General features: G+C 37.4%; 2 protein-coding genes across 3 annotated transcripts in view; one reads left to right on the top strand and one right to left on the bottom strand.

The window, feature by feature from the left end:
* The window catches only part of LOC127790860 (U2 small nuclear ribonucleoprotein B''), a 40,924-nt gene extending 29,667 nt beyond the window's left edge, over positions 1-11,257 (top strand). The window contains exons 7-10 of one of the 2 annotated variants that reach the window (XM_052320586.1): positions 9,983-10,086; positions 10,265-10,334; positions 10,808-10,890; positions 10,993-11,257. In XM_052320586.1, the coding sequence (XP_052176546.1) occupies positions 9,983-10,086; positions 10,265-10,334; positions 10,808-10,890; positions 10,993-11,023 (288 nt within the window). In that variant the 3' untranslated portion in view covers positions 11,024-11,257. Of the gene's footprint in view, positions 1-7,562; positions 8,365-9,982; positions 10,087-10,264; positions 10,335-10,807; positions 10,891-10,992 lie in introns of those variants that run through there. The other variant, XR_008020838.1, reaches the window with a different exon arrangement.
* A 3,215-nt stretch (positions 11,258-14,472) lies between these two features.
* LOC127789699 (vegetative cell wall protein gp1-like) lies at positions 14,473-15,959 on the bottom strand. The gene has a single exon (XM_052318652.1). It carries the CDS (start codon positions 15,359-15,361, stop codon positions 14,765-14,767), a length of 597 nt encoding a protein of 198 aa, XP_052174612.1. The 5' UTR covers positions 15,362-15,959; the 3' UTR covers positions 14,473-14,764.
* Between the last annotated feature and the right edge of the window lie 9,847 nt (positions 15,960-25,806).

The raw sequence follows: 25,806 nt of genomic DNA, 5'->3' as shown, positions 1-25,806 counted from the left end.
CAGGGCTGGCCCTGGGCATAGGCTGCCTAGGCAGCAGCCTAGGGCCCATGCCCATTTTCAGCTAGCAGGGGGGCCATGTCCATTTTAATTTTCAAATTTTAAATTAATTTATAAAATAAAATTAATTAAAAATAATAAATTTAAAAATAAAAAATACGTTAGCGGCCATGCCTATTTTAAACCATTGTAAATTTTTAATTAATCTCAATCTCTAACCTTTCTTTTATCAATAATTAATCCCATGAGTATCAATATAATTTTTAATTAATCTCAATTTCTCACCTTCCTTTATTAATAATCAATTTCATTCATATGCGTATGGTAGTAGTACCCATCCCCTTACAACTATTCCATGCATTTTTAATTAATCTCAATCTCTCCCTTATATGATTGTATCACAACTATTTTTATGCATTTGGCTGTGGTCGCAACTCTATGTCTTCCTAAGTTTCACTCATTCTCAATTATTTATCCATCCATTATCACTGCATCTGCCATCAATTTACACAGGTGTAGGTCCTCAATCCAATTGATTTCATAATTAAGCGTTCTCTTTAGTGATTCCATTTTCGTCCTCATCATCCCGTTGTGTGATTTATCAGTTATGTCTTTTGATTTTTTTTATTAGCCCTTAAATTACCAATTAATTTTGTGTTTATATTTCAATATTTGTGATCACTCTCTTATTAGTGAATCTACACTAATGGATTGACGTTATGTCTATTGAAAAACATATGTTGGAATAAATTAATTATAATTGTTTAATTATTGATTTTTCATCTAAAACTACTAAAAAAGTAAATTTAAAGTGAAATATTATGAATTTTATATAATAATTTTTTATTTATATTAATTTTATTTTTAAATATAGTCATAGAGGGCCCGATAAAAAATTTAGCTTAGGGCCCCTATAATTTCAGGGCTAGCCCTGGTCACGGGCTCTAACATAAGATTAACCCTAGGTGTACTATATAAATATAACCATATAACTCAACACTCCCCCTCAAGCTGGAGCATATATATTATATACACCAACCTTGCTACAAATATACTCAATTCGATGACCCTTGAGAGACTTAGTGAAGACATCTGCTAACTGGTCATTAGAATTGACAAAATTTGTGGTAATACATCCAGATAAAATCTTCTCTCAGATGAAGTGACAATCTATCTCGATATGTTTGGTCCTCTCATGAAAGACTGGATTGGAAGCAATATGTAATGCAGCTTGATTGTCGCAAATTAATCTCATCTGTGATATCTTCCCAAACTTGAGCTCTTGAAGTAATTGTTTTAACCAGATAAATTCACACGTTGCCAAGGCCATATCGCGATATTCTGCTTTTGCACTCAACCTAGCAACAACCTCTTGCTTCTTACTTTTCCAAGATATTAGGTTTCCTCCAATCAGAACACAATAACCTGAAGTAGACCGTTTATCAAAGGGAGAACCTACCCAATCAGCATCAGAATATCTAACTACTTGAGTATGACCTCTGTCCTCATACAATAGTCCTCTACCTGGAGCTCCCTTAATATACCTGAGAATCCGAACTACTATATTCTAGTGGTTATCGCAAGGAGATTGTAAAAATTGACTGACAACACTGACTGAGAAAGAAATGTCTGGGCGAGTGATAGTGAGATAATTAAGTTTTCCAACTAGCCTGCGGTATCTCCCAGGATCAGTAAGAGGCTCCCCCTATCTTGGTAAGAGTTTTACATTAGGGTCCATAGGAGAATCTATAGGTTTACAATCAAGCATCCTAGTTTCTTCCAGAATGTCTAACACATACTTTCGTTGAGAGATAACAACACCAAAACTGGACTGAGCAACTTCTATGCCAAGAAAGTATTTAAGTAACCCCAAGTCCTTAGTCTGAAAATGATGGAAACGATGTTTCTTCAACTGAACAATACCATCCTGATCATCACATGTAATAACAATATCATCCACATAGACAATCAAGTATATACACCTCCCTTGTGATGTGTGTTTATAAAAAATCGAATGATCAAACTCACTACGAGTCATACCAAAGTCTTGAATGATAGCACTGAAGTGACCAAACCAGACTCAAAGAGATTGCTTCAACCCATATAGTGAGCGATAGAGTCTACAAACCAGCCCAGACTCCCCCTAAGCAACAAACCTAGGAGGTTGCTCCATATAAATCTCCTCTTGAAGCTCACCATGTAAGAAGGCATTCTTAATGTCTAGTTGATACAACGGCTAGCGGCGCATAGCTGCGATAGAGAGAAACAAATGCACAGAGGACATCTTAACAATAGGGGAAAAAGTGTCACCATAGTCAAGACCATAAACCTGAGTATACTCCTTGGCAACCTAACGGGTCTTAAGGCAATCAACCTACCCATCAGGACCCACCTTGACAATACAGATCCATCGATAGCCGACAAGAGATTTCCCTGGGGGTAAAGGAACCAAATCCCAAGTACCATTGGAAACCAAATCCCAAGTACCATTGGAATGTAAAGCAGTCATCTCATCCACCATTGCTTGTTGCCACCCCAGATCAGAAAGTGTCTCCCTAACAGTCTTAGGTACTGAAACAAAGGATAAGGAAGACACCAAAGCACAAAAAGGAGACGAGAGATGGTGATAGCTAAGAAAATTATAAATGGGGTGAGGATTGCGAGAAGAATAGGTACCTTTCCGAAAGGCAATAGGAAGTAGATCCTCAGAAGGTAGGACCGCAGCAGGTGGAGAGACTGGAGTAGGATGTGAGGCAGCAGGAGTCGCTGAAATAGGTGGAGACACGAGAGAAGGCGCATGAGCAACATCTCCACCGGGAGGAGATCGAGGTTGATGACGTCGATGATAAACCTGCAATGGGTTAGAAGAAGGAACAGGGAGAATAGGAGCAGGAGGACTCGCAGGAAGAGGGATTGCCTCAGAAATGGGTTGACACTCGGAATGAGGCAAAGAGTAGAAAGGAGACGACTCAAAAAAGGTAACATCCGCTAAAAGAAAATAGTAGCGGGTGTCAGGATAATAACACCGATAACCCTTCTGAAGGCGAGAGTAATCAAGAAAAATGCACTTAATGGACCAAGCAGACAATTTATCTTGACTTGGAGACAGGTTATGGACAAAGCAGGTGCAACCAAAGACACGGGAAGGAAGAATATATAATGGTTGATCAGGAAACCAGAGAGAGTGAGGAATCTGGTGTTGAAGAACTGAGGAGGACATCTTGTTAATGAGATAGCAAGCAGCGAGGACAACTTCAGCCCAAAATCGAAAAGGGACATGATGATGTAGAAGAAGAGTGCAAGCAGTTTCAATCAAATGTCTATTTTTACGCTCAACAACCCCATTCTGCTATGGTGTATATGCACAAGACGACTGATGCAAGATCCCCTGAGAAGACATAAAGGTATTAAAGGGAATAGAAAAATATTCAGGGGCATTATCACTACGTAATACTTGAACAGAGGTATGAAATTGCATTTTGATTTCAGTACAAAAGGATTCAAAAATTGAGAATAACTCAGAACAATTTTTCATTAAATATAACCATATGCAATGAGAATAATCGTCGATAAACGTTACAAAATATTGAAAACCCAAAACGGACACAACACGACTAGGACCCCAGACATCGGAATGAACTAAAGCAAACGGGGACACAGCTCGATTATTGACACGCTTTGGAAAAGAAGTGCGAGATTATTTTCCAAGTTGACAAGACTCACAATGAAAAGACAACAAACTAGACAAACTGGGGACCATCTTCTGAAACTTAGCCAAACTAGGATGTCCAAAACGATTGTGGAGAAGAGCAAGAGACTCAGTCACCGAGCAAGCAACAGGAGATGCAGGAAGATTGAGATGATAGAGACCTTGCGACTCACATCCGACGCCAGTCATCTGTCCCATACCGCGATCCTGGATAGTAACAAAATGATTATCAAAGGTGATAGAACAATTTAAGGCACGCACAAGTTTACTAACAAAGACAAGATTAAAGGGACAATGAGGAAGATAAAGGACATAATCTAAAGGTAGAGAAGGTAAGGGTTTGGCAGTGCCAACAGCTTTAGCAACCATTTTAGACCCATTAGCTAATGTTACAAAAAGTAAAGAAATAGAGTTAGTAAAATGAGAGAACAAATGGGGATTACCAGAGATATGGTTAGAAGCACCTGAGTCCAAAACCCATGGTCCTAAAGATGATGACTAAGCGAGAGTGGAATCACCAGAGTGGGCGATAGAAGCAACTATGGATGAGGATTGCTGGGACATCTTATACTTGAGATACTCATCATAGTCAGCCCCACTAAGAAGGACAAATTGAGGTGGATAACCATCAAATGACTCAGATCGAGAACCATCAGCATAAGCAACATTAACACGAGGAGGGCGGCCATGCAACTTATAACACTATTCCTTAGTATGCCCCCACTTGTGACAGTAGTTACACTTGGGGCGTTTGCCTTGATTACCACGATCTCCTCCCTATTCGCTATTATTCTGAACCTGTGAAGCCATAATTGAATGCTCATCTACAGAAGATGGAGGCACTATAGGAACAAATGAAACCCGAAGAAGACGAGAATGCACTTCATCCATAGTAGGTACAGTAGGACTAGCAAGAATCTGATCACAAACAGGAGCAAGCTCAGAACCAATGGCAGCAAGAGTACACACCATGAAGAACTTATCCTGGTGAGCTAGATCCTCTGCAGTAGTCTTACCAGCAGGTAACAAGGAGTTAAATTCAGCTTTAATAGAGGCCATCCGACCAAGAAAATTAGGAAGAGTTATACTCTGCTGTCGTAAACTGAGTAGATTAGACACCACTGAATACAGGTGTTGAATGTCATTAGTGTATAGCGCCTTGGCATGAGCCCACAATTCACAGCATGTGATATAGTTAGCATAGATCAAATGAAGAGAAGGATTAATTGACTGCCACAGGAGACTGCACAACAGAGCATCAGCTCTCTGCCACTCAATTTTATCTGTGGTCACATTCTCGGCCTTGGTAGTTAGATGATCCTGTAAACCTTGACCCATACACCATAATTCAACCGCCTTGGACTAAGAGATATAATTGGAACTGCCCATCAACTTTTCAATAACAATGGCTGGAAAAGGAGACAGAATACCAGAGAAGGAGACAGATTTACTGGTACCAGTCATGGTGGACAAAAGGGAGCCCTACAAGATCAACAGATCTGAAACAAAAGGGGTTAAATAAGCCAAAAAGAAAGGTTGGATGATCCAGCACAGAGAATGAAGCGTAGAGGCGTGCTGGAGCAAAGGCAGACGGCAAACGGCGAATGCCGGTGACTAGCGGCGGCGGATGGCGACGAAACCACTGGGATTCGGATGGACTGAAGGAGGCGAGTCCAATGGTGAAGACGGCGTTGCGATCGGAGCACTGGAGAGAGAGATCGAAGCAAAAACGTCTCTATGAAAAGTGCGAGAGAGGCGGCGCGTGGCGGTGGCAACGGTGATGGGCCTCCGGGGGTCGATAGATCGAAGGCCGGCAAATGCAATGACGGTGGCTGTGTGCATGATCGGTGGCCAGACGGTGAAGAATCGTTGCAGACCAGTAGCGCGAGCGGCGGGAACACACTGGGCGGCGACGGCGGTGGCCACGACGAGTTGTGGCAGTAGGTGGCAACGCGATCGACGGTGGTCGTCAGTGATGTGGGTGGCGGCAAAGACTGCAACGGTAGGTGGCAACGCGGTGGTCGTCGGTGATGTGGGTGGCGGCAAAGACTGCAACGGTAGGTGGCAACGCGGTGGTCGTTGGTGATGTGGGCGGCGACAGCGACTAGGGTTTGTATGGTGGCAACTAAGGTTTGTATTTTGGCTCTAATACCATGTGAAACTTAGGAAGAAAACCCTAGCTATTAATATGTATATTCCATTAATTAAACTCATAGACTATACACATATATATATACAAAATACAATGGGCCATGGGCCACGAGTTCTAACATAAGATTAACCCTATGTGTACTATATAAATATAACCATATAACTCAACAGTCCTCCTTTGGGTGGCCTTCCATGGAGCTTCCAACACTTCTCTATGGTGTGCTTACGCTTTTTGCCATAGGTACACTATAGGGAGTCTCTGTCCACAGCTTTCTTTTCTTCTCTTGGTCCTTTGCACTGATTGTGAGCTTTCAAGGATACCAGGGTAGAACTTTCCACTGGGCAAGTTTCCAGCATGACTCCCATTCTCCCTTCTTCTGCACGAACTAGAGAAATCACTTCATTTAAGGAAGGCAAATCCTCCTTACCAAGGATTTGTACCCTTACCACGTCAAACTCTATGTTGAGTCCAGCTAGGAAGTCGTACGTCCTATCCTTCTCCACAAACCTTTTATGCAATGCAACATCATCACTGCATTGATGGTGATCTAGTTCTTGCCATAGAGTTTGCAACAGGTTTGCATATTGTGTGGTAGACTTTGTACCTTGCTTGGTTGCCGCCACTTTAGCCCTTATCTCATAAGCATCACGAACCTTGGAGTAGGTAAGGTTTATTGCTTCCCAAATGTCCTTGGCTGTTGTCAAGAACATTACTGTATCTCTGGAACCATGGAGTTTCATAGTCAGGACATCATTAAGGAATCTTTCTCATCCCACACTGCAAATGCTAGATCCCCCTCCTTAGGACCGGTTCTTAATAAATGGTTGAGCTTTCCTTTTCCCTTTAGGAAGGTGCAGATCAATTGGGACCACTTCAAGTAGTTCTTACCATTCAATCAGTAAGCTACCTGAAAGTTTTGCAATTCTCCCCTTGAGCCCCCATTGCTAGTTCCAGTAAACGGAATTTCCATCGTATTGCTGGAATCAGTCAAGTCTGGTATAGGATTTTGGGTAGTAGACATGATGTCTTGCGAAGAAGATTGAAAAAGCCACAATAGTCCCAAAGAAAACGGTGACTAAGATCCTGTGGCTTTGATACCATGTCCAGAAAGACATGAGAAAGAAGGTTTTTCAATCTTATTCCCCTTTGATGGGTAGATCAAATTATATACAAACTTCCTCTCTAAATTAGGAAGTTCTTAAAAAACTAAATAAGAAAGCTTCTAAATCTAGTTTTGGAAACTTATACAACTTTAGGATACAACAACTAATGGAAAGATATAGCTAATAACATAAAGATGCAGCAATCTAAATCTAGAAGATACATTCCCTGTTTAGGAAACACATAATAACTAGTGCCAATCAACACTGATTTGATCTTGTCTGAGAATTAGGACAAGATCTGGTCCTTCATTGTTGACAATAATAATGATGCTATTTTTAACATCCCTTTTGGTCTTGCTCATTTTGATATTTGGGGTCCTTCCCCTGTTTGTTTTGTGAACAGTTATTGTTATTATGTTTTGTTCATTGATGATTATTCTTGCTTGGATTTATTTTCTGAAACAGAAATCTGAGTTACCACAAATTTACATTAATTGCCACAATGATCAAAACTCAGTTTTCCCATACCATTCAAATTCTGTGCAGTGACGATTGTATGGAATATTAAGATTCTTCTCTTCTCCAATTTCTTCATCAACAGGGTACTATTTTTCAGCATTCTTGCCCTCATACTTCCCAACAAAATGGAAGGGTTGAACGTAAACATCGTCACATTTTAGATTCTGTCCATGCTCTTCTTCTTTCTACCTTTTGTCCTGAAAAGTTTTGGGAGAAGCAGCTTTAAATGTTGTATATGCCATTAACTGCATTCCTACTCAGCTCCTTTAAAATTTGTCTCCTTTTGAATGCTTATATGGTCAACCTCCTGATTACTTTGTTCTCAGACCTTTCGGTTGTGCTTGTTTTGTCCTTTTACAACTTTATGAACATACAAAATTAGAACCTTGGGCTCGTCTGTTGTTTTCTTGGTTATGGGGTAGAACATAAAGGTTATTGTTGTTGGGATCCTATCTCCAATCATTTACGTATCTCCAAACATGTCACCTTCTGGGAACATACCATGTTTTCCTCCTCGTCAAATTTCCATCAGTCTTTCACTATTCCCTCTCCATTCTTCACTGATATGTTGAGTTGTTCCCAAGTTCTGATACCGCTAGCTCTGAAGTGCTCCGTAATCCTCCTATCTCTGCACCTCTTCTTGTAGAGGATGTTCCGATTGCTGATACTACTCCTGAAGCCACTCCCATCTTCATCATTCCACTCAGGTAAGAGAAACTCCCCTTCATCTGTATGACTACCATTGTTTTTCTGCTATTGTAACTTACATGGGCCTCACTCTTATCATGAGCCGGTACTGACCCCTTCTGGCAGCAAGCTATGGTTGAAGAGCTTCAGGCTCTAGAGAAAACTCAATACTTGGGATTTGGTTGATCTTCCTACTGGTAAGACTCCCATTGGTTGCAAATGGATTTGTAAGATTAAAACCCAATCTGATGGATCCATTGAGCATTATAAGGCCCAATTAGTGCTAAGGGTTACACTCAAGAGTATGGCATTGACTATGAAGAAATCTTTGCTTCTGTGGCTCGATTAACTTCTATTCACAGTCTATTAGCCATTGCAACAGTGAAACGTTGGCCTCTTCTTCAGATGGATGTTAATAATGCATTCATGAAAAATGACTAGGAAGAAGTTTATATGCATCCTCCACCTAGCTATTCTCATCCTCCCTATAAGGTCTGTCGTCTCCAACGAGCTTTATATGGCTTGAAACAAGCTCCAAGGGCCTAGTTTGCAAAATTTCAGTTATACTATCACTTAATTTGGTTTTAGCTCTAATCCTTATTACTTAATTTGGTTTTAGCTCTAATCCTCATGATTCTACTTTATTCATTCATGGCACTGATCATATTTTTGATATTTTGTTACTTTACATTAACAATATGATCATCACGGGTGATGATGCAAAATGTATTTCTGACTTGCAACAGTATCTCAATCAGTATTTTGAGATGAAGGATCTTGGTTTTCTCAGTTATTTTCTTGGTCTTGAAGTTTCCTCCACACCTGATGGGTATTATCTCTCTCAGGCCAAGTATGCTTAAGATCTGCTTTCTCGGGTCGAAATCACGGACAACAAAGTTTGTGTCCACTCCTTTAGAATCTATTGTCAAACTTACTCCTATTGATGGCACCCCTCTTGATGATCCTACTCTTTATCACCAGCTTGCTGGAAGTCTAGTCTATCTTATCATGATTCGGCCTGATATTGCATATGCAGTTCATTTAGTCAGTCAATTTATGTCTGCCCCTCACTTAAGGGATTGACCCTAAATCATATCAATTGTACAGCTATAGCTGATTTTGAGGTATCCAACTACTAACATAACCACCATATATGTTGTAATATTCTAAAGAAAGGCATGTTCAGAACCCTTGCTTTTAGGTATTTTCTGGCTAAAATTAAAAAAGAACACTTTTTCTAATGATATGTTGTACGACTTATGGAAGGTGTGTGGTAGCATGATTTAAGGGATTGACCCTAAATCATATCAATTGTACAACTATAGGCTCCAAGAATTTGATTGCAGGCATGATTTTAGGATTGATTTGATTATAAGCATGATTTTAGGATTAATTTGAGATTTGACTGTTCTTTCCTTTTTCTGAGCTCTCTCTCAAGTATAAATTGAGAAGCTCCCTTTGTTCAAAACACAATTTCGGAGAAATACTCTTTGTTCATTATAGTATTATAATGTAATTTTTTTATTCAATTGAATGAAATTATAGTTCTAGGAAAATGAAGCCACCTTTTTTCTTTTTTCTTTTTTCTTTTTTCATTTTCTCATATAAAATTTCATCCTTCTTGGAGTAGAATCCATTATATTTAGTCCTTTCCCCCCTTTCTAGGGAAACTTTTATGGGAATAAGTTTAAAGTTCTTTAGGATTGTTTTGGATTGTAGAATTCACCTTATTGGCATGTTAATTTATAAATTGCCTAGGTATTTGCTTTAGTAACCTCAGTCCAACTCAGTTCCTCATGTCATTGGATATTGCAGGAGACAGAAAAGGTCGTTGATGGTGTCTTGCCATGTTCCACATTATTCATTGCAAATCTAGGTCCAAATTGCACTGAGAATGAGCTGAAGCAAGTTCTATCTCAGTAAGTTATCTTGGATTTTTATTATTAGTGAATTGCGTTTAATATAACATGCACAATATACACACATTACTCTTCTTGGGCTTGTTAGTGCCATACTGCCATGTTACCTGTAGTTTGCTTCAAGTGTAAAGTAAATCAATGTTTCGTTAATAATGGGTTTGCATATTCCTTGATGTAGATATTCTGGGTTTAAGGTGCTGAAGGTGCGTGCTAGAGGTGGAATGCCAGTTGCATTTGCTGATTTTGAGGTATCCAACTACTAACATAACCACCATATATGTTGTAATATTCTAAAGAAAGGCATGTTCAGAACCCTTGCTTTTAGGTATTTTCTGGCTAAAATTAAAAAAGAACACTTTTTCTAATGATATGTTGTACGACTTAAGAAATATAATATCGTGTTCAGAGGCCAAATCCTGCTTCGCGTCCAGCAAGGGATGGCTTCTAGTTCCTTGTCAAAAACAAAGAGAAGGGAAGGCAAAGGGCAATGTTAGTTGGGGGTCACCCCATCTGCAAGAGGCTTCCAAATTTTAGATAATTCCACTCAAGCTGAATTCTTTTTAGATACAGTATGAGATATGGTTTGTTGGCCAGTGACAACCTCTCCCAAAGTTCAAGCAATTCTATAGGCGGGGTGCCTCACTCCTTGACTGGGGGTGGGATTCCTTGCATATAATGTGTATGATACTCCGAGTCCTGCTGAAATATTTTCCCTTTGCAGGAGGTTGAACAAGCTACCACGGCCATGGATGCTCTTCAGGCAAGCTTGCTACCATCGTCAGACCGGGGCGGGATGCATATAGAGTACACCCTTTCCCAACTTGCATCTTTTTTTATGGTTTTCTGAATATTCTAATCTAATATGTCTGCAGCAAGGTGATATTGTTCAGTGGTGATACTTTACAGGTATGCAAGGTCCAAAATGAGGAAGTCATAATAGAAGAAAACTCCAGAGATTCCAACCAAATCGTTGTTCCAAGCCTTGATATATATTGCCCTATTGTAGTTCAGAGATATATTCCCTTTTTCTTTTTCGTAATGGTTTTTAGATGCTTTGAACTCGAACATAGCATTTTATTTGTCTCTAGCATTTTCGTGAATCTTAATTTACTGTCTTTGGGTCTTTAATTGGATTACCATGCTCCTTGAAATCGGGGTGAACGTTCCCTCATTTACAGAACTAGATACATCTTCATCAATTCTTCGGTATAAGTTGCTTTAGTTGGACTGAACTTTGCAGATGGCTCTAGAGGCTAATGAACATTTTCTGTATTCAAAAACAGAACGCCAAGTGTCATGTGCGACTTAATTGACGGGATGAATTCTGTTATTTTCTTAAAAGCATATTTGCCTCCGAATCAGTCAGTATCACCCACTCCCATCTTTTTCACTCACACCCAACCATACCAAGATTTAAATCTAGTTGGAGCGCCGCTTCATTTTAGGACGGTTCCTTCCACCGGGCAATATAATGTTTGACCATCCCAAGTTCAAAGCAGAGCAACGGCATCAAATTTGAACAGTATGGCATACACGGACACACTCTAAACCATCAAATCGTTATGTCTAATGCACCCAAACAATCTATTTCTTACAAAAGAAACCACCCACAAGTTGAAACCATGCATTGCCAGTATGACAAATCAATACATTTTTCGTTAAGGTTATACCCTGTTCGATCCATATCATCATAATGGCTTTTGTATGTATCCCTTCTTTGATTTCCAACTCTCAAGAGAAGGGACCGGCATGCGCACACAGTGATTCAACCAAAAACATCTCCCAAGAACGAGGCAGGCATGCGTATCCATGATTCAACCAAATACATTTCTGAAGAACGATCTGCCCAATGAAACACCCAATTATCGACAGAAGTTGAATATTCAAGCCTCAAAAGGGGGCAATCGGGACAGATATTTGGGACGTTTTCCTGTAATGTTCCTGTCGGTTCTTTCTTTCTTTGTCATTCGTATTGTTTTATAAGCCAATTGTATTGGGAGATGACAGCAGTGCTCACCAACAAAAGAGGAATCCTCTTTTGGCCACAAAAACAAAACAAAAAAACAAGTGTTTATTTAGCGCACCAAAAAAAAAAAAAAAAAAAGTGTTCCATTAAAAAATGTTGGAGCAACAATTTCGAAGGCTCTCTTGTTCCTTTTGCTCCAGAAACACCACACAATACAAAAAAGTTGAGATGTTGCGAACCAATCTAAGATTCTTCATTGGACAACTCCAGGACTGAAAAATGTCCAAAAGCGAAGTGGGAATCACCCAAGTAACCCCTAGAAAATTCAGAACAGCAAACTATAACTGATGTGCCACACGATAGTGTAGAAAAATATGATAAAACTGATTCCCCTTTCTCCTTACACAAAAAGCACCAATCTCCCACAGTATGTCCTCTCTTCCTCACGTTAATATATGGTAAAACAGAACCCAGAGAGGCAATCAAATTAAGAAAGCCACTCTCGAGATGCTTTTGCCTTCCAAATAGCACATCATACAAAGACCAGGTAGTGAAATTCCCTCTCCTGATTAGCACCGTATTCAACTATCCTCCCCAAGGCTGGTCATTAGATTGTCATGAAGTATTCCAAAAAAGTACAAATAAGGAGTCAATTCTACAAGCATGAAGATCGCACCTAAAAAAGTGGCAAACAAACAATGTCCACCTAGGTCAAAGAGGGACTTAACAGTCACATCCTATGGCTATTTCAAAAAGGTCCAGAAACACTTCACAGAAAGGCCTATGCCCACACCACAATACCACAAGAATAATCACACCTATCAGCAACTACCCTTCTCCAAAGAATTCTTAGTATCGACTAACAATCTCCACAGCCCACTTGTCCAGTAAAGCTTTCTCGAAAAGGTCAAGCTTTACTAATTCCTAGACCACCACCCCTAATAGGATTACAAACTTTATTTCAGTTCACAAGATGATACTTAGAACTCATCACCAATGCCACCTCTCAAAGGAAGTCTAATGATTGAAACAGGGGCCAGGAAAAGTGATACGGGATAGGTAGGCATGTTTCTGACATGAACTTTTTTAATGTTAATATCCCCCGTCTTGAAAGTTATTGCCTCTTCAATGAGGCTAACTTCTTTCACATTTCTCCACAACCCCATCCCACAATGTGTTAATACATAAACTTGAGAAATAGTGGGAGGCTAACTAAATAGTTGGTGGCATGCCAAAATTGCAGTTGAAAGTCCTGTCAAATACATCCCAGTTAGCTACATGACCTGCCTGGAAATTTTCATTTTTTGCTACAAAGCCCAGACTGAGCTTCAGAACTAAGCAAAACACACAGACAACATAATTCCCAAATCTAAGCACCATAAGAGAGGACTACATCATCTGTGAGGATGTGTGACATGGAGATGGCCCCCTCTCTAGTCCCAACCCAAAAGCCTTTGATCAACCCTAAAACTTTCATTTTCTTAATCCTGAGGCTGAGGGCATACATGGCCACAATTGATGCAATCCTCTGGGATTCTTCTTTTCTCTTTGCTATGCTCTACTGCTGCTCAGTGTTTTCTTTCCTTTCTATCCTTCAAAATTCTTCTTTTTCACTTGAATTTTGTTTCTACAAATACCAGATGTTGCTTGCTACAGGACATCAATTGAGGGCATTCTCCTCATGATATTATTAGTGCAGTCTCAATATGTAGAGCAGTAATTCCAAACAAGAGGAGATCATTACAATAGAATGTCAAACTAAATTCCTAAAATGTTCTGCATAATCTGGAATCAGGAACAAGATACCAAATTTCTATAGGCAGACTTCCTAAAACCATAAAACAGAAAAGTTCAAAATAAAGGTAGCCCCAGATGACAAGTAAACTAGGTCAGAAAAGAGTTCGATTAACCATAGTTGTCAACCTCTAGCAATCAAGTTATTAACAATTCAATTGATGTATGCATGTCAGTGTCAACTGCCACAATCCGAAGTTATAGAACAAGTGCCTCCAAAGGAAACGGAAACAGAATGACACTACTAATGACCATGCAAATCAAGACAAACTACTTTAGATGCTCAAACACTCTGATAACCCATCCTCTCTGGGATAACACTCCTCATCTAACATATTTATTTGCTTTATTGACATTCACACCTGTCAATAGAAATTTGAACAGATTCACATAATAAAGAATTAGAAGTGGCATGCATATTTCCAAGTTAGATCCACCAAGGAAAGTAACCAGGTGAATCAGAAACATGAGGAATTAAAGATGAATCCACAAACTCCTAAGATTAATAGAATCACGCAGGTAAGCCAAAAGGAAAAGAAGAATAGAATCCACAAACTCCTAAGATTAATAGAGTCATACAGGTTAGCCAAAAGGAAAAGAAAGGAGCAAGAGCATGTCCAAAGAAAAGAAAAGAGTCAAGGACAGCAGGTGTAGATGGAACTAAAATGAGAAAATTAACAGAAGAACAAATAAACGAATTGTTGAAGAAAGAGAAAATAAGGGGAATGAAAAAAAAAAAAATTGAATCCCACTAAAAAATATACCCATTTACAACTGCAATAACCTCAAAGGAGACAACACCCTGATCGAGCCATAATTTGTAAAATCCGTCAATGCGCTCATTGAATCAATATGCTCCATAGAGGCAACAGGGACGGTGAGAATGGCAGATCATCATCATTCACATACAATGGTATTCTAATATCCGTCATCGTTCTTCAACAGTTGCCGCCTCTTCATTACCAAGAATGCTACTACGCCAACTTGCAAGATCAGCTCAATCCCCGCAAACGCCAACCCGATTTTTTTCCCCAAATTGAGCTTCTGCTTAGGCGGTGGGCTGGCTTTCCCGTGGCGTCTTGTGAAGTTTGACGGATGCGGCGATCTCGCTGCCAAAGGAGGGGGCCTCCCGGGCCATCGCGGGGGACGGGGAGAGGATGAACGAGGCGTTGGCGATCGGGGCGGCAGGGGAGAAGGATGAGGCAATCGCGGCGGCGGGGGAGAAGGATGAGGCGATCGCGGCGGCGGGGAAGAAGGATGAGGCGATCGCGGCGGCGGGGAAGAAGGATGAGGCGATCGCGGCGGCGGGGAAGGTGGGGACGGAATTGGTGGCGCCGGTGGAGGAGGTGACGAAAGTGTCGGAGGCGGCGGCGGCGGGGGGTGCTGAGTAGGTGATGATGGTTGTTGAGATCGATCTCCAGGATAAACATTTGCCTGTGACATCACCAACGGAGCCAAAAAGCCCAAGAAAACCCCAAGGACAACGAAGAACAATGTCAACAACGGCGACTCCATTCAACGACAATCGCACTTTGTCAATCAAAAAAAGTCACAGCTAACTGCATCTCGATTCGGCGCCAATATCTCAAGTTCTTCACCAAATTCAAGAACAAAGATCTTTTCATTGATTTCCCGCCCAAAAGAAAGAAGCCTAGGGTTCGAGAATCAATCATCCAAGGGAGGGCGTTGGCTATGTTATTCGCTCTGGTTCTCCGGAATAATCAACAGGAGATTGGCCCCAACCTGTTGATTTCTTCTTCACACGCACGAACACCGGTATCCTCCGAAGATCAGATTCGAGAATTTGTGATGTAAACAGAAAACGGAGCAATCAGTCTCCAGTCCACTCCAGCAGAAAGATGAAAACCTGGATAGGTTGGACTGTTAGTGATCCCTCCCCTCCCCTCCACTCCTCCAAGACGACGGAGCTGAAAGAGAAGAAGAATTTTGGGCGAACTAGGGGAGTGTATGCTAGTATGATTGGTTCTATGCGGGCGGCGAGTGTGTTTGCACGATTGATCTGGAAAGATGAATCAGAAATGTTGGAAGATCTTTGACATCACATGGATAAGAGAGGATGTTTGGCTTGCCGTGTTTTTTTGGGGAAATTTGGAAAAATAGGACTCTCTCGGTACTAAACGTTAGAAAAATATGACACTTCGAAAATCTTTACAAAATTAAAATTTTAAAAAATTAATTAGACAAAAATGCTCGCATTTTAAATCATCAATAGGATCCTATCTTCTTTTCTTCTTTCACGAACATTATCACTCGTCCGCCGTCAATCTCTTTCGCTCGTCTTTCTTTCTCTCCATCTAAGTGTTATTGCTTCTTCAAAGCCGTTGTTGTTCTTCTCTTTGCAGGTTCGGTAGCTTGTCTCCACACTAGGTATGTATTCATTTCTTTATCTTCGAAAAACATGGCCAATGAGTCTTAGTAGTTTGAATAATTTCAAAGAATTTTAACCTTTTCATTTGCTAGTTTTTGAATTAAAACATAAATGAACTTGACTATGGTTCTTCATTCAAAAGCTTGATTGAGTTAAGAGTATGCATTTCATTGGTTTGAATATAATCAGTTGATATATTGACAATTTACGTCATGATATATTTCAACTGATATAGGTTCAAACATAGGAAGTATCATGAAAAATGTTTTATATCTGTTTCTATATCGATCATGAAAAATGTATGTACTAATCATTTCTCAATTAATATATCGATAGCATGTTATCGATTGAGATCTTATGTAAATCGATATCTATTAACTGACATATCATTACGCGACCGATATTAAGAAACCGATATAACCTTAAACAACCAATATATTTTTATACTTACAGAACCGATATGTTTGTATTTAATTTAGAAATTGATTCAATTTATATTATAGGAATGACACTTCGAGACCTATTTTTGTACCTGTGATGTATGGAGGTTAGTGGCATTATGATGTTGATGTGAAATAATATAAGTACGTGACTGATATATCTTTGTACATGATCAACATGAAGAACAAGAACTCGTATGAGGCAAGATGTCAGAAGTTTAGTTTTTGGTGTGAGTTGTGTCAAGTTGGAACCTTCAATAAGAAAGTGTTGAATGTTCATAACAGGGGTCAAAAACACGTGGTTGTGGCAAAAGATGTGAAAGAAGATGAAATTGTAGTAGTTGTGGCAAAAAATGATGTAGGGAGAGAAATGGTTGTAGGAGAAGAGATTGAAGATGAAAAAGATCGAGAAGTTGTTATAGCAGCAAAAGAGGTCGAAGATGAAAAATGTGGGGAAGTTATTATGATAGAGAAAGATGGAGAAATTGTTGTGTCATAAGAGATTCAGAAAGAAATAGCGGACAATGTTGTCGATGGGGCAACAGAGGATGCAACTGTTGGCTCTACAAACTAATCAATGAGGTGAGGCTGATGCTGAGGTTGGACATGACAAAGAGAAACTGATATCCTTTGCATCTACTATCATCGGTTTACGTTTATATAACTGAAATCTATGTATAAATTGCAATGTAAACAGAAATATAATATTTCCATAATAATATCGATTATTCTGTATCGGTTATAAACCGATATGTTTTGACAGATATCCTTTGCATCTGCTATTATCGGTTGACATAATTCATTTATATAACCGATATGTATAAATTGCAATGTAAACAGAAACTTAATAGAAATAGAAATATCGGTTCTACCGATATTGATTAGCACACAATTTCTATTAATAATGCAATGAGACCTGTTTTTTTTTTTTTTTAAAAAAAAAATATCCTTTGCAGTTCCCAATGTCTATACCAATATGACTTTTCATTTTTCTTTGGACAAAAATGTCCTTCCTGCCTACTACATGTACCTTTGTAACTTTCTATTTGCCATGTTGCTCTAGTTTCTTTACATTATTTATCTCTCTAATTACTATGTCTTCTTGTTGAGTAAAACGTGTCTCATTGCTCTCGTTATCTTGTGTCTTTCAAATTTTTGCTTTGTAATCTTGTCATTTCCTCGATCCATATTACTGAAAATGGCTCGCTCACGTCATGTGTCGTTTGAGAAGAATACAAGCGAAAAAAAGGCGAAGACGGCGAATAACAAGAGCGAGAAGATGACGACAAAGAACTTTAGAACATTTGTTTTGTTATTTTGTCCTGTTTTGACAATGTTGGTAGCGATTGGTTTGAAATAGAACAAAAAACTGACTTAGGGTTTGTGACAAGATTAACTAATAAGCGGGAAAACATGATTTGTTAACATATATCGGTGGAGTAGCCCATATCGATTAAAGGCTAATTTTTTTGTTAAAGGATAATTTGTTAACATATATCGGTAGAGTATTGATATGGGGTAACCTATATCGGTTATATGATATATGTAATTGTCCAATGTTTTATAACTAACATGTCTTCTCCTCACCAATATAGCTAAGTTAAAACATTATAAGACATCCTATTTATTGTTTCTTTAATTAATATTGTTTTCTCTATTTGTTATAAAGCTTAGATGATAAATTGGAGATTAAGAAGTTTTTCCATGCCAGAATAACTAGACTTGATCATTTTAATACCATTGCTGATTTAATTAGGAAGGCATTGAAGAAGAAGCCTGCCTTAGAGGACTAGTTTAAGAATTCTGCTCTTGACCATCTTGTTTACGGAGTAGAGAGAGTAACATGGAACAATCAGTTAGTTCACAATCTACTGTTAAGGCTGTTGAAGAGATAAGACAAGGATAAGGAAGGCTTTTTGTGCTTCAAACTTTATGGAAATGAGGTAAATTTTGGGATGGAAGAGTTTGCTCTGATAACGGGGTTGAAGTTTGACAACAACGAATCACCAAAGAGGAAAATCAAGGTGGTGGGAACTCCTACATTGTTTGCCAAGTTTTTTCTTGACTGTAACCTTAAGAAAGGTGTTTTAGGAGCCAGGTTGAGAAAGTTCTTTAGGACAAACATGCTAGCTGTAAGGTGAAATGTTCTAATGAAAATTTTCTCTCTTTGTCATATTTGATGATCATCAATGAAATCAATTCCAAGTTTCGTGCCACAAAAGTGAATATTAGATATTTTCACCTAACTTCTCATTGGGAAGAGGCCAACAGTTTTCCTTGAGCAAATGACTTTTTTTTTTTTTTATCTGAAGGTAAATGTATATATAAAGATCAAAACTGTACAGAATACACTGGGTATACCCAAGAGGAATAAAAAGGGCCCACTAATGCCCCAAAGTAATAGACTCATACTGGACTAAAATATGGGGATACAAAGAAAAAATAACTTTATATTATGTTTTAATCAGACGAATAAAACAATCCACGTGAGGCCTTGAGACCTCAAAAACCTTCCTATTCCGCGTGTTCCAAATCTGATAAACGGAGCAAGCGAGAACAATTCTCTTCATTTTGTTGTGCCAAGAGGTCCCTCGGTCTTCTTTCTTGAACCACTTTAAGGCACTAGCAATGGTGGATATGGCCCTAGAAATACCCATCCACGCTCTGATGTGCCCCCAAACAGTAGCACTAAAGGTGCATTAAAAGAACAAATGCTGCACAGATTCCTGTACAACTTCACAAAGAGGGCATGTCTTGCCGATGTCTAGGAAATGAAGTCCGTCCTTTGTCAAAAGTTTGGACTTAGCACATACCCAGAGAATGAATGCATGCTTTGGCGTAATACAACTGCTCCAAACATCCGCAACCCACTGTCTCCTGGCCCCTTAACTTTAAATAAGTTATATGCCTCTTGGATGCAAAAGCTTCTTGAGCTGTCCCAAGACGGAATCATCTGTATGGCCTCTGGAATGAACCCCACTACCTGAATAATTCAGTCTCTAATAAAGAGGATTTTTTTTAGGAGATGAGAGTCATCCCCCCTAACCATCCTCTCCCAGATGGATTGTACTCATTTATCTCTACCAAAAATGGTGCCAGAACTCATATTTTGAACGCGTTCAATCAAAAATACAAGAATAAAAAGACATATGACATGAGAGGTTTCCCAATTACCTTATAGGTATAATTTTATATATAATTTTATAGGTTATTATATATTAGTGAAGCATTGGTTATGTTTCATTAGGAAGGATATCAGTTATATCATATTGGTATTTGGCCAATTCTTTTAATCGACACGTCTTCTCTGAACCGATATGTCTAATTTAAAATATTACAAGACATCTAATCTATTCTTTGTTTTCTTAATTTTCACTAATATGCAGATTTTTATGTTTAAGGTCATGCCACATTTGGTTGACTTCCGAGTTGTTAAAAGAAATAAAGAAGACTCTCAAGCTCTAAGAATAAAGAAATGGACATTTTATGGAGGTGGAGTTATTATACTAAGTGGGAGCAAGGCGTGTTGATATGAAAAAAAAATCTATAAAGAACTATCTTAATGGTTTAATGATGAAAATTGTGGAAGTTGTGAAAAGATAAGCGAGAAACGAGCTCGATGACATTAAGCGTATGTTGAATCTAATTAATATGCTAGCAATTGTCAATCAAATCAATAGTCACTGAGGAGAAGGAAGAGATAAATGAGGGCGAGGGCAAGTGGGAGGGAGAGAGGATGGAGAAAACGAAGAAGAACGAGGTAGAGAGGATGGAGGAAACGAAAGAGGTTGAGGAAGAGATGATGGAGGAGAATAAGGAGGAGGAAGAGACAAAGAAAGGCGAGGTAGAGAGGATGGAGGAGACAGATGAGGTCAATGGGGATAGAAAGGAGGAGATGAAAGATGGTGGTAAGGGTGAGGAGAAGGTGGAGGAAGAGACAAAGGCCTTAGAATCAATAAATATGTCATTAGAAGAAATAAAAACAATAACTCCTGTTAAGGAGACATTTAAAAAGATACGTACACAAAGGGGGCAAAAAAGAAAAGCAACCATGGAATCAATAATGAAGCCCCTTGGTGAAAATAAGGAGAAGGACGATGGAGTACAAACATTCACATTCACCTCCACCCTTTCGAAATTGAATTCCCAAGGTGTTCCAAATGGTTATTGGCCACAAGAGTATCAAAGTTTTCTCAAAAAACCAAGTATTATTGAAACTTCCTATTGTGATATGGACAAGGAGTTTTTTTATCCCCTCTCCACACCAGACAGTTGGCTCCGATCTGATGTAAGTAATTCTTTGATTAAATAAGTTCTACCTATATGGAGAGAAAATGATTAATGTGTGAAAGCAGCAACACTTAGAGAAGAACAACAATGGGTTTGAAAAATGATGAAGAACCATCAACACTTTGGCGAGTGAGAATGTTCATGAAAAAAGAAGAAAAGAAGACAACATATCCTATCGTTGATTTAAAGTGAGTGCATCTTTGTCCAATCAATTTTTAAAAGTCCTAGTTTTGCAAAGATTTTCAAAATGTCCTATTTTTCCAAAGTTTAGTATCGGGAGTCCTACTTTTCCAAATTTCCTATTTTTTTAAGATGGCTTTTAAGCCTTCTACTTAAACGAAATCATTCTTTTGTCTACGTTAGGTAACTGATGCAAGCAAAATTAGAGAGGGGCGTAGGCCCCACCCCCCTTACATGCCTGTGTCGGGCAAACCTAATGCGGACAACAGAACAAAAATGTATACTTAAAAACTATGTAAAGGTTTAAAATTGATTAGCATTTAAGTTGATACTGTATTTAGATAAATGTATTTTAAGCTGTCATTTATATAATTATGTATTTAGTTTGAAAAAACTAATAAAATATCAAAATTTAAAAAAAATATTAAAATAGACATGTTATTGAATAATATAAATAAAATTCATAAAAATATTAATTTTTAATAAAAATAAATTATAAATTGATTGTGGTAATGAAAGAGATGAAGAGAGGTGACGAAAGAGAGAAGGGCAGACCGATGAAGGGCAATGATAGTTTATAATTGAATTTTTTAATATTAAAATATCATAATTGTTGGAAGACAAAATTGTAAAATACTTAGTCAACTCTATTTTCCCATTACAACATTTTGAGAAAAGCTAAGGGGAGATTTTCTAAAACATTGTCAAATAACATTTAAACTTGACAATGTTTAAACTCTTTAATTTTTAACAAACGTGTAACTAATTAAACTATATAACGTTTAAGCTTCACTAATAGATTATAAGTGGTCAAATCGATAAGCTTTACTAAAATTAATTTTTAGTCGATTAACTTTTTAAGTACTTTTCTGTCTAAGAATAATACTAGACTAAATTATTATGTTACTCTACTAAAGAAGTTAATATTCGATTAAGAATAACTCTTAGTTAATTAACTTTTTAAGTACTTTTCTGCCCAAGAATAGTACTCGATTAAATATTTATGTTACTTGACTAAAGAAGTTAATACTCAATTAAAAATAACTCTTAGTCGATTAACTTTTTAAATACCTTACTATCCAAGAATAATACTTGATTAAATATTTATGTTACTCAACTAAAGAAGTTAATACTCAATTAAAAATAACTCTTAGTTGATTAACTTTTTAAGTACTTTACTGTTCAAAAAGTATTCGATGAATGATACTTGACTAACATAAGTGATACTCAACAAAAGATTTTCATTATTCAATTAAATGCATAATTATTTGACTAGTTTAAATAATTAGTCAATTAAGATTTTGAATTCTAAATTTTTCGTATATTTTACTCAATTAAATGATTCTTATTATTAGACTATTTTTTGAATGTTAGTTTATCTTGAACCTTCCGAAGATATTACTCAACTAATACAAAATATTACTTGAGTAAAATCATGTTAATCTATTAACTTAGTGTGTTACTCGATTAATTATCTATTTTTAATTTTTATTTTTATTATTCTTAATCATATGTTTTGAAATAAGCATGAAAATCAAGAGTTCAACAAAAAGGGAGCAAATAAATCACTAGACTTTTAGATATTGGTCCACATTATCCATTATGAAAGACATTAGCTATTGTATTTTAGCTCAAGAGTCAAATTAGTTATTGTACTTTAAAAAGGGTTATTTTCTGATTTGAGGTCATACTAGCCATCATAATAGATATCATTTTAACGTTATAGGCAGTATTTTAATTCTATTAACAACATCAACTATATCTCCCATCAAACTCTAATTTAAAAATTATACTCAAAATTACATTCCAAATGAACATGATTGTGATATAGAGTTATCACATTGTGAGGTGATTATGATTATGTGTTGTTTTTCAAATCTTGATCTGGGGTTTGATTTAGTCACTTTACTCTTGATCTCAAAATTATCACTCTTATATTGCTTGTTCAACTTATAATAAATAGTCACTTGATGATTAATTTTATGAAGTGGTAGTCGCACGTTCCCTTCTTGCCTCTTCAGAGGTACCTGCAATGGAGGCGGGGACTTGTTCCCCCGGTCAACCTCCGACGATTAAGTCAGATATCTCTCAATTGAGGATTAAGTGTATTTACTCAAACTACATGCTGAAGAAAAGGAAAAGGAATCCCCTTTCTCTTACCTCGCCTCCCCTTTTAACATTTTCTCGGGACATGGATCATGGAGGGATCTTCGGGATCTCCCCTCCGTCTTTTTCGGAACCTTCCTGATAAGGATTTCATAATAGTATCCGTCTTCGAGGAGTTCGGGATAGCTGCTGCCTCCGTGACCTTCGGCGAGTTAGTCTATTCCTACGATCTCGGAGATTTCTTTACTGAGTGCCTATCCGATTGACGTGGCAGTGCTTATCTGCCACATGTCTTCTAGATTTAAACAAGAAGATCGCAGACGAAACTCCCTATTAGGAAACGTATCTCTTGATCGCCACTGGGTATCTGTCTGGGACATTGGCGTAATTATGGGACGGAGGGCATTCTCCTCATCATCACTCTTAGTCACCTTAGGTTGTGATCATGAACATTTGGAATGTGATTTTGAGTGTAATTTTTGAATTGGGGTTTGATTAGGAATAACACTATTAATGGAATTAAAATGTTATCTAAAGTACATCTAAAGCACATTGGTCTATTTTGCTATTTTTAAAGTACAACAATTAATTTACCCTTACATTTAACCAAATATATCATAACCTAACCCAAATTTTCAAAGTATTATTGACCAGTTTGCCCCCAAGACAAAGAATAATGATTAATTTGGCATTTCACCTTAATAAAATAGATAATGACAAAATTAGGATTGGGCCACTAATCTAAAACTTTTTTTTGTAAAAAATGCTACTATTAACCTCAAAGGAACAATCATGTTTTGATGATAACAAAAATAAAATTTCTTTTAAATAATTATGATATTGGATTGGTCGACTAAACCTGATTTAAGAATGGACGTGATGCATTTTAGAGGATTTTAGTTGATTAAAAGTTGCACTTTCGTCAACTAAAGTCATTGAGCAAAAAATTAACGAAAAACATACTATTTGAGTTTGGTCGATTGGATGATTGGGTTGACTTATTTTCTATCTTTAGTCGCCCACCGCATAAGTTTGGTTGACCAAACCCCTAGACAAAAATGTTTTTAGAAAATAAGAACTTTAGATATGAATGCATTTTATGAAACCATTTTTTAAAAATATTTATTTTCTAAATATTTGTTTTAACAAGAATTCATTTCACATGCATTTGGTTTATATATATTGGTTTATATATATTTGTCTCCATCTATGAATATCTTTTATAATCAATCAAATGTTTCCTGTTTTGGATAGGCAGACAAACTTGAAGAATTTACTAAAACTTTACCCTCTTTGGCTAAAATTCTCCTCAACTTCCAAACTATCTTACAGATTTGTTTTCAATGTTAATCTCTACCCTTTTGCTACTTGACATTTATCATTTTTGGCTACCTAAACATTTTGTTAACCTAAAATCTCCAGACTTATAAGCTGAACTTCTGAAAGACAATTTTCCTACAATTAAAGAACTTTCTCAAGATGAAAGAGACAACCATTTAGCAAAGTTTGAATTTTGAATCTCCTAAGTGTTGATCCCTTCAACGATTAGAGGATGAATGAGCCTTTAAAAGAGTCAAGCTTCCATCATTTAAATGCACTTACAAGCATTCAATTCTCATAAGTGAAGAGGGATATGTTGTTTCAACTGTTAGTGCGTTGGAGCATTGATTGGCATTTGCAAGAGATTGTAAAGGTGCTAACTGCTTCTATCAAAAAGCAAGGGTTAATTCAATTTAGTGAAACCTACCAAGTATAGTTTTGAAGAGAGAGAATACAAACTCTTAAAGTTAAATCTCTATAAATATTGTGTTTTTTTCTAAGCACACTTACAACTAAAATTTTTATTTAAAAAGTTCTTTAAGTTTGAAATCTATTAACCTCAAGGGTGCAATAAGTTTTTTTTTTTTTTTTATGATAACAAAAATAATTTTTTTTATAAAAATAATAATTGAATTTTTATTTTTGTGTGCATTCAAAATTCATAAAATTAACGATTCTTAATTAAACATATTTATTATAGACCCTCAACCAAGATTAACCTCTTCAAAGATAAACATTTTTCTTTTTCAAATCTTGAACCATCCAAAGATATGGAAACTAATTTTTAAGAAAGGTTTGATTGATTGATGTTGAGGCATGGTTAGCTGAAAGATAGACAAAAATGCTTGAATGATTTTGCTGTGCAAAGTTTGGTGGACTGAAGTTTAACATTGCAACCATCAATGGTTAATTGAAGTCCCATCGAATGTTCACTCAAAATGGACTATGAAGTTTGGTTGACCGAATTAAGCTAATGTGTTTTCACCATTTTCACACCTTAAATTTGGTTGATCAAAGTTCATCTCTTAGTCAACTAAAGTCTTCTAGAATGCACCATATCTATTCTTAAACCAAATTTAGTAGACCAAAGCCACTAGTTTGGTCGATCGAAGTTTCCCTGAATTTATGACATGTTTACTAAAGGAGTTACTTAAGCTACGTTTTTAGGTTACAAAATTGTTCAAAATACATACCTATTCCATATATTTGTCAATACATGTTTTATTTATATTTTG

Source organism: Diospyros lotus, chromosome 14, assembly GCF_014633365.1.
Source record: "Diospyros lotus cultivar Yz01 chromosome 14, ASM1463336v1, whole genome shotgun sequence".
In the NCBI taxonomy this organism is placed as follows: Eukaryota; Viridiplantae; Streptophyta; class Magnoliopsida; order Ericales; family Ebenaceae; genus Diospyros; species Diospyros lotus.
This window is presented reverse-complemented; position numbering and strand designations above follow the sequence as displayed.